The sequence below is a fragment of the Eleutherodactylus coqui genome, chromosome 13 (assembly GCF_035609145.1).
Source record: "Eleutherodactylus coqui strain aEleCoq1 chromosome 13, aEleCoq1.hap1, whole genome shotgun sequence".
NCBI lineage: Eukaryota > Metazoa > Chordata > Amphibia > Anura > Eleutherodactylidae > Eleutherodactylus > Eleutherodactylus coqui.
Genome location: NC_089849.1, coordinates 96,849,143 through 96,859,275, shown reverse-complemented (window position 1 = coordinate 96,859,275; position 10,133 = coordinate 96,849,143). Strand labels below are relative to the sequence as shown.

Sequence of the window (10,133 nt, the reverse complement as noted above, 5' to 3'; positions counted from 1 at the left end):
ACGACATCGTTAATGTGAAGGAACCCATTGGAAAGCATGGGCTACAAAATAACGGTCATGTGAAGGAACTCATTGGAAACCATGGGCTTCACATTGTAGCAATGTCTTATAGCGAGATTTTGTAGCCTGTGCGGATGTAGCCTCATCTACATGCAATTTGTAGCAGTCGCATTGCATGATTTTGTCGACCCGTGTGAAAGCGGCCTTAATCTCCGCTTACACTTGTCTCTGCACCATGGTTTACAGAAGGTCGGGCAGGGTATTGTTTCTGCTTAGGCCGGCTGCATGCAGGAGCCCGCAGGGGAATCCGGCTCTAACCCCGTGTACCTGCAAAATCTGTATTGCAGATGACCGCTGTCTGTGGCCTCTGGTTTATAATTCCCAGTCATTCTTTTAAGACTTGTCTTAAAAGTCTTAACATTGATTTGCAGGAATGCTGCCCTCCACTAGGTGGCACTGCAGAGGTATTGTTCCAGCTTTGCATATTTATGGTTTGCAGTACTCACACTGAGCCTTGAGGACACTTTTCTGGACATGATCCCCTTATTCTTAGGCTACTTGCATACACAATGTAAAATATCCTCCACACAATCCACATGTGGTTGCAGATTTCACTTCTTACATTAAAATGCATGAAATCTGTTCTCCTCCACAGCCAAGCTGACCGCAGCTTCCTCCAGCATGACTCAGATCCTCCCCCCTCCCATTCACTAACCTTGTGCTGCACTTAGATTTGGTGGCGTTCTGTAATTGAAATTCCTCAACTAGTACGTGATGTGTGACGCACACTAGTCATCTTACTATATGGCTGATACATGAAGTTCAAGGCCCCACTAATCCCAATCACAGATCACAGTCTCGCTAAGCATTTCCTTGAGCTGCCCATGAGATGACAGGCCGTCTAGGCTGTTTGGAGTAGAACATAAGCCAAGGAAACACGAAGTACTTGCCTCCATTGATGAGGTGTGGAGCATATGTCGCTCTTCTTTCCTCCTGCCCCTAGTATGCTATTCCATCCGTGTGAAAATCGCTCATATCCTCCTGCATTCAACAACTCTCATCTTTCTCTGAGCCAGCAAGAACGAGGTAAACCAGAACGTCACTATGGTCTAACCCTTTCCAATCCACTGTCTGAAGACATTCTGATTGAAGCCTGTACAGCTCCGATGTCAGAAGACGTCCGTCAGGGTATTCTTACTGTATATTACTGGCCGCTCTGTTGTCGGGGGCCTTTCCGGCATGTCACATACCACAGTACAGGCTCTAGCCAGCAGATGGCGCCATTGTATAATGGCAGAAAGAGAAAGCCGCCTAGGAAACCCTGAATCCAAAATTGGATTGCAAAGAGTTAATAGGCTGAATGTTACCACCACCGCTCTTCAGGGCAGGAGTGATAAAACGTTAGAACATGGTATTGTACATCTGCCATTGTCAACACCTATCTGGGGTGGTTGCCCTTTGAGAAGCTGGTTTTCAGGTAATTCATAAAGCAACAGGTATCCCTAGCAAAGAGGGGTGACTCCCCAAGTTCATATTTGATATGGCTAAAGCTACATCCACAGGGGGGCACATGTGGGAAGGCTTTACACTAGTTTGCTGGTGTAGAAAAGTCACAATTTTACACAAACCCTGCCTTCGCAAAAATTATGCAACTTTTCAGCCTTCTGCACCAACACCGGCACTTTTTCCAAAGAGTGGACAGGGCTTGCCAGGATGCGGCATGGGCATCCCAGACCAACACATTAATGTACAAGTTATGCCATAAATGTGCAGCTGGCTGGGACCATACAAACATTTCTGTGAAGGCGTGTGGTGCTGCGCTTAGTATATGAAGAGGCATGGACTGGGGTAGATGATGCTAAACCCAGACAGTCCACTTGCCACAAAGTCTCACGTGCCATCAGCTACAAACAGCCAAAACAATTATTCCACATTCCTGGAAAACTGTATTCCCCCCCATATCGTAGAAGAGTGGGAGATAGAAGCTGTCCAAATACAACGGATGGTAGAATTAGTTGCTCAGATCCCTTAAGAACCCATCATTTTAACACTACCTGCTTTCACTGGTCCGTTCTCCCTTCTCCCCACCTATCTGCTAGAAACACCAACTATGTTGGGCATCAGAATACTCTGAGGTGGCCCAAGACAAGCAGTGGATCACGGTGGCTGCAGAGACTGTTCAAGCGAAGGTCAACTAGAATGGACCAAACATGTGGATGAACAGCGCCACCTGCTGGACTGATATTACACTGCACTGGAAAATTCACACAGTTTTTAGCAGTGGTTTTAACATGCAGATCAAAACCACTTAAACGCCGTAAAACCGCTAAACAAGGTGGAATTAGCATAAATACCGTTAAGATATGAAGTGGTGTTGGTGTGAATTAAATTCTACACCTGTTAACTGTCCTTGGGGAGCGGTACCTTATAGCAGCAAAGCGGGGGGAGGTTATTTATTAACTTGCTGCTGCGATCATCCACACCACGCTCCACATTTCTAAATGCAGCAATGCTGCGGAGGTGCTGGCAGACTTAAGACATCTTCAATTCTGCATCAAAAGCCCCACGGTCGGTGCAGAATTCCAGTCCAAAGGCTGCAGTCTAAGTGCAAATTTCGCTGCTTTCTGTAGAACGATTCAGTCAAGTGTGAAAGGAGGAGCAGGAATAACTTTATGATTTATATGGGTCCAACGACTGGCACCTCCACCAACTTCGAGAATGGGCAGCCAGTCGGTCCCTGAATGCATGGAGCAAAGGGAGGGCTGCTGCCCCATTCACTTCAATGATAACGGAGATTGCCGAAGTGTTTGAACTGTGTAATCTCCAGCACTGTCATTGAAGTGAATGGCGCAGCGGCCCACCGCACAACCTCCGTACTATCCTCTGCTCTCAGGATCGGTGAGGGTCCCAGTAATCGCAACCCTGCTTATTAAAGTTATGCCCAATACTGTGGAGAACTTTATAACTTGTTAACCCATTGATTTCCCTGTTAAGGGGTTATGCCAAGTGGACAGCGCTCATAAGGCAAGGGGGGGCTATCAGTAATCCAAATATCACTCCTGTCCAAAATGGAACATCCAAGCATGGAGGATTCTTGGTTGAGGTCCCCAGGACCACAAGTGGGCATGCTAATGCTGAGCAATAGGGTGCAGGCACACAGTCGATTTTGCTGCGGTTCCCCACTAAAATCAGCATTATTCAAGGTTCCGCAGCAGAATTCACCCTTTCACTTGAAGGAGTGCAGGCTGCTGCGGATAGGAAAGCCGCGCAAAACCTGTGTGTGAATCCATCCCTACAGGGGACATGGCAACGCTCAGGGATGGGCTCTTTTACATGAATAGGATAGACTTTGCATTTATAAATTACTACAAAACGTACTTGGATTGGGGGGTCTACACCCCTCCAGGTGACCTCATCAACAAACCAAAGTCCATGGCTTCAGTCGGCTGCATAGAAGTGTATGGAGCAGTAGGCACACCACCCACAGGTCTCATAGTCGCAGAGGTAGTCCCAGCGGCTCATTTATCACCCATCCGCAGGAGCATTGATAATTGACTATGGTGGTATAACCCCCTTCACCAGTTCAGTAAATCGCTCATGTATATGACCCTATTAAGAAGAATGGGGTTCATAATCATGCAAGATCGGTGCATTCCAGAAATCTTGTGCAATTTTGGCAGCCTCAGGCTACATTCACACACGCGAGAATCTTGCATGACTTTTGTGTGTTACAACGTGCACAGATATGAGCTCCATGCCTTAGAATAGGCTTAGGCCGGCTTCACACAGCCGAGAAGAAGGTCATACACATGAGCGATGTTTTCCTGCATGGCACTGCAATGCTCTACCATGCCAGGACCGCATCACAGCACATCCTATCTTCCTGCAATATCGCCCATTATCATCAACTGGGCCGGCGTTGGCAGCGTCGGGCCAACTGAAAGCAATGGGAGACCTCCGCCACGGCTCTGACAACTGCAGTGGGCGATTCCCTTCACCCCCGCAGTGATGCTAGGCTGTTTTCACATCACTGGGGGAGAAAGCGCGATATCGGGCCATGATTTACGGCCTCATATTGTACTCGTCCTTGTAAAACTAGCATTAAGCATGTGAGCGATTTTTTATTTCGCAGCGTCACAGCGAGGAGGGAGAATTACAGCGTGTTCTGTCTATTGGTGCTCCCTCAGAACGCCTCGCACCCATTGTTTTCAGTGGGACCTTTAAATACATTGCATGGCACTCACATTCCAGGTGATGTGCATAAAGTACTAGGTTTCCCATTCAAATCAATGTGAACCACTTGCAATCCTCTGCCGGGTGTGAAACACACGCCTGAGGACTGCAATTTCATAGAAGTAATGCAAGGTGTTTTTACATTAACCCTTTCCAATCCACTGTCTGACTTTGCCCTACATTCTGATTGAAGCTTGAACAGCTCCAATATCAAAAGACGTCCGACAGGGTATTCTTACCGTCTATTGCCAGCCACTCCGCTGTCGGAGCCTCTCTGGCGCGCACGCACTTTAACCAACAGATGGCACCGTTGTATAACCACAAAAAGAAAGCCTTTTAGGAAACCCTGAATCCAAAATTGGATTGGAAAGGGTTAAAACCGCCTCATACCTGTAGGTAAAGCAGATGTTGACAAGTGTGATATGGAGCCGGGTTTCTTGGCCCGATATCTCGCTCACCCGTGTGACTGTAGCCTTACTGTATAGATGCTTCCTTCTCTCCACAGCCGAGTGTTGCATTCGCACGGGCTCATTGTTGGGCTATGCAAGGTCTATATGTTTCCAAGCATCGATGTGGAGGAAAGTTAAGCTAGAAAACCAGAAGTTAAAGTGAAGTTTTTTTCCTTAGTCTGAGGGGGCGCTGTATTAGGTCAAATTAAACACGTGGGGATCAGTTTTTAATCTCTCTCTCCCCCCCCCCCCCCCACCTCCCCCTCCCCCTCCCCCTCCTAATACAAGTTGGTAAAGAACGGCTGGCAGTTTGGGCTTTCCGTATAACAGACTACAGTCATCCTAACTTTTGCTCCAACCAAACCATGTCCATAAATACTACAAGGACCTAAATGTATCAGCAAGGAGTATGAGATTTTGCATGAACCATCATCTAGTTTCCACCCATCAGTGGTGGGCTTAGGGAGGGCGAAAAAAGTTTAACAAAAAAAAAACCCCAAGACAGATGAGCCACAGATTATACAACTATTTCAGAATGTGGAAGCAGCCAGAAGTGCAGTTGCGTAGCCGTATATATCCGGCATGCAGCAGCGTATGGCAGGTTGGGCTGTGGGGTCATTCTCGCACATCCCAGTCTAGATCGCTGCGGTCAGACCTATACAGGCAAGAATTTACTTTGTTGGAAACACAACTAGATGAAGAAGCATAAACCTATTGGTACCAAGGCCCCCGATACAGGAACCCCAAGGCCCCCTCACAGGAGCATATGTGCATTTGCGCAGTGAATGAGGCCTTTTTGCGCACAGATCTGCCGTACTCTTTGCACGCGGAGGACACGTTCGTTTGCATGCAGCAAACAAAGATGCACCAATTGAAGTAGCTAATTAGTCTCAATAAGTCCCAGATGTGTTTTTCTCTCCCAGTGGAATTGCACAGTGTTTCACGCATCTCCTTGGCTATTGCATGCGCGTTCACAGCCCCCCCCCCCCCACTAACTTATATGGGGCAAACGCACAGGAATATAGAGTACGTTGCTTCTTCTGTGTGACTGAAGCGTGCGAGTTACCGCACCCCTAGAAATCACTGGGTTCTATTTTCGGGGTATTGCACACGCTTATACTCAGTGTGAAGAGGGCTTTTGCCCTTCACAAATCTACATCAAAAGGCAGACCTGGATTTTGCTGTGGAATAGTCGGTGGCAGATATTTTGCCACGTTCGGTCCTATTAACCCGGGACACCAGTCATCTAAACGACTGCAAGAGCACCGCTGTCACCACTAGATTGTTAGTGCGCGTGCAGAGCGTTTAGACAGGCAGATCACCGCTGGATCGTGGGCTTCTATGTGAAGCTCTCAGCATTTACAAGCAACAAAACCGCAATCCAGCGCTGTCTTCCGCTGACTAATAGTCGGCTACAAGAAGTGAACGAATCGTTAACGATTTTGCATTTACACAGGACAATTAGGGCTCATTTGTTTGGACCAATTTTGAGCCCTAATTGTCCTGTGTAAACGGCCCATTAGTCCATCCTAATAAAGCCATTCCGCAGAATCATCCAGCAATCTACAGTGGGGAAAAAAGTATTTAGTCAGATACCAATTGTACAAGTTCTCCCACTTACAAAGATGAGAGAGGCCTGTAATTGACATCATAGGTAGACCTCAACTATGAGAGACAACAGGAGAAAACATCCAGAAAATCACATTGTCTGATTTTTGACGAATTTGCAAATTATGGTGGAAAATAAGTATTTGGTCAACTACAAACACGATTTCTGGGTCTCACAGACCTGTAACTTCTTCTTTAAGAGGCTCCTCTGTCCTCCACTCATTACCTGTAGTAATGGCACCTGTTTGAACTTGTAATCAGTATAAAAGACACCTGTCCACAACCTCAAGCAGTCACACTCCAAACTCCACTATGGTGAAGACCAAAGAGCTGTCGAAGGACACCAGAAACAAAATTGTAGCCCTGCACCAGACTGGGAAGACTGAATCTGCAATAGGCAAGCAGCTTGGTATGAAGAAATCAACTGTGGGAGCAATAATTAGAAAATGGAAGAGATACAAGACCACTGATGATCTCCCTCGATCTGGGGCTCCACGCAAGATCTCACCCCGTGGGATCAAAATGATCACAAGAACGGTGAGCAAAAATCCCAGAACCAAATGGGGGAAACCTAGTGAATGACCTGCAGAGAACTGTGACCAACGTAACAAAGGCTACCATCAGTAACACACTACGCCGCCAGGGACTCAGATCCTGCAGTGCCAGACGTGTCCGCCTGCTTAAGGCAGGACATGTCCAGGACCGACTGAAGTTTGCTAGAGAGCATTTGGATGATCCAGAAGAGTATTTGGAGAATGTCATATGGTCAGATGAAACCAAAGTAGAACGGTTTGGCAGAAACACAGCTTATCGTGTTTGGAGGAGAAAGAATGCTGCGTTGTATCCAAAGAACACCATGCCTACTGTGAAGCATGGGGGTGCCAACATCATGCTTTGGGGCTGCTTCTCTGCAAAGGGACCAGGACGACTGATCTGTATACATGAAAGAATGAATGGGGCCATGTATCGTGAGATTTTGAGAGCAAACCTCCTTCCATCAGCAAGGGCACTGAAGATGACACATGGCTGGGTCTTTCAGCATGACAATGATCCCAAGCACACCGCCAGGGCAACGAAGTAGTGGCTTCATAAGAAGCATTTCAAGGTCCTGGAGTGGCCTAGCCAGCCTCCAGATCTCAACCCTATAGAAAACCTTTGGAGGGAGTTGAAAGTCCGTGTTGCCCAGCGACAGCCCCAAAACATCACTGCTCTTGAGGAGATCTACATGGAGGAATGGGCCAACATACCAGCAACAGTGTGTGCGAACCGTGTGAGGACTTACAGAAAACGTTTGACCTCTGTCATTGCCAATAAAGGAAATATAACAAAGTATTAAGATTAACTTTTGTTGTTGACCAAATACTTAATTTTCTACCATAATTTGCAAATAAATTCGTTAAAAATCAGACAATGTGATTTTCTGGATGTTTTCTCCTGTTGTCTCTCATAGTTGAGGTCTACCTATGATGTCAATTACAGGCCTCTCATCTTTTTAAGTGGGAGATCTTGTACAATTGGGATCTGACTAAATACTTTTCCCCCCACTGTATTAGGTGTTAAATATATTTAAAGATGCGAATATAAAATAAAAAATATATAAAATGAAACAAATGATTTTGAAGAAAAAAAAAAACTACGTAGAGTAAAAAAAACTAGGAATAAAAGTAGTAAGAAAAAAAACAAAACAATGGAATGAATTTAAAAAAAAAACAAAAACAAGGTTGAACTGGAAAAATGTTTCATGTAAAATATCATACTCCAAGGTTTATTTAATGTCACCATAAATATTAGAAGGGTCCCATTGACACGCAAACCCGTCCGTGGGCGTGAGGACGGCGCCCCCCAGAGGAAACCAACATGATGGAAGCTCTGAAGCACAGAGTACTGTAGGGCAAAGACCAACATCCGTCTACAACAATGTATGTTCTGGTCGCGGAAACATAAGTGCCTTTTCATTTTAACACAGCGGAGAAGGGGAGAAAAAAAACAAAACAAAAAACACCAACAAACCAACACATGCTGCGGCAGAAATGTGTTTACAGTTCCAGTGTTCTCAGCGGTTTTTATTTCTGAAAATTCACCCTCGACACATTTTCTTTACTATTTTTTTCTCGTTTATTTTTTGTTTCCTTCTTGAGGTTTGAAAAAAATTTTTTCTCCTTTTCTAAATGGGACTTTAAACAGCAGCCTTTTCCATTTAAACATACACAATATTAAGCAAGATATTTGTTTTTTTTCTTTTTTTATCCTTAGAAGTAAAGTTTTTTTTTTTGGGTGGGGGTGGGGGGGATGACTGGTGTAAGGAAAGGGCAGGATAAAATGGGTAAATTAGGCTGGAGCAAGGGTCAGGAAGGGGAGGGGAGGACAAGGAGTTAAGTGCAGCTCTGATCAAAACTGATAGCAGTTTCTTTACAATTTGTTAAATGTCTTACAATTATTTTTCTTTTCTTCTTTCTGTTACATGCATGCTCGAAATGAAGGATTTGATCACCGGATGTGGCAAAAAAAAAAAATTCAGGATAAAATCTAGGGACCCAAGTGTTTGCCGAGTGTAACATGTTATAAAGGGCGAGGAGGAAATCGCTAAACAAAACTTCTACATTCATCTTTAAAAAAAAAAAAATCCAAAAACTAAAAAAACATCTTTTTATACAGATTGAAGTGGCTGGAAATTCTGAAATGTACGACCCGTTGACTTGCTGAGCTTAAGAGGAACATTTTGGTTTTTTCAGTTCATAGAATTTTTTTTGTCATTTGCCAAATACTGCAAGAATTCATTGATTAGGGGGAAAAGGAGACGAAGCAAAATGTCTGTCTTGCGCGACTCCGGAAGGGACAGGCGGAGGATTAGCTGCCAATCGTTGAGTAGTTCTAGTTTCCCTATGAAGGAACAGGTGCTGAATTAGGATTCCTGATGCAGTCCACATCAAGCACATAAGGGGGGACCACAAATATGCTCTGTACAGAAAAAAAAAAGGGAGGGAGACACAAAGTGTCAAACAAAGTTTTCCTGGTTGCGTCCATTCAGACCCTTGTATATACTGGTAGATGGCAGACAGCGGCTTAGCGTATCCAGTAGAGGTGAATAATTTTTTTTCTTCATTTTTAAATTTTGTATTTTCCCAAACCTGTTATACGTCATCTAAGGCCACCGGCTGATTCAGTGCTGTTCTACAAAAAAAAAAAAAAAAAAAAAAAAAAAAGTCATTTATTCTCTTCAGGGGGCCCATCCCCCCCTCCCGAGTTTCACATGAAGGAGACTTTTTTGGCACCTCTGAAACTTTTGTTTTCCTTTAAAATGGTGGTCACTTCCAGAAATGGGGAAAACTGGGGGAGAACGAAGAAAAGAAAAAGAATGTATGTTTTTTTTGTATGTGTGTGCAAGGGTTGTTTTTTCCCCCTATTTTTCGTTGTTGTCCTGTTCATTTGAAGCCGCCTTTCCCTCTGTTTGGGCGTTCTCGTTTACAGATATCACTAGAGCCTCACGGTCCTCCGGTTTGCCCCTCTTCAGTTCCGGCTGGTCGCTCTGGTCTCCGGTCTGCCTCTTGGTTGGGAGGGAGGCAGATGCCGAGGCGTGGGTGGCCAACATGTGCAGAGGGCTCGCTGCAGCTAGAAGGGAGGGAGGGGCAGAGAAGAAAACAGTTATGTTCCATGCAAACACCCAGTCGTCACCCAACGCCCCGCAATAAGCCCTTACGGAAGTCAAGAATGTATCTTTACGGCCGACTTCACATCTGCGTCGGAACCTCCATCACAGACGCGGCTGCATGTGGTGCTTCTCCTTACATCTGAAAGCCGTCAGCTGGGCGGACCCCATTATAGCCAATAGGGTCCGCCCAGCGC

General features: G+C 45.4%; 1 protein-coding gene across 1 annotated transcript in view; it reads right to left on the bottom strand.

The window, feature by feature from the left end:
- Positions 1 to 8,338: 8,338 nt before the first annotated feature.
- FOXK2 (forkhead box K2) overlaps positions 8,339 to 10,133 on the bottom strand; it is a 64,365-nt gene continuing 62,570 nt past the window's right edge. The window contains exon 10 of the mRNA XM_066586984.1: positions 8,339 to 9,899. Within this exon, the coding sequence (XP_066443081.1) occupies positions 9,691 to 9,899 (209 nt within the window). The 3' untranslated portion in view covers positions 8,339 to 9,690. The remainder of the gene's footprint in view (positions 9,900 to 10,133) is intronic.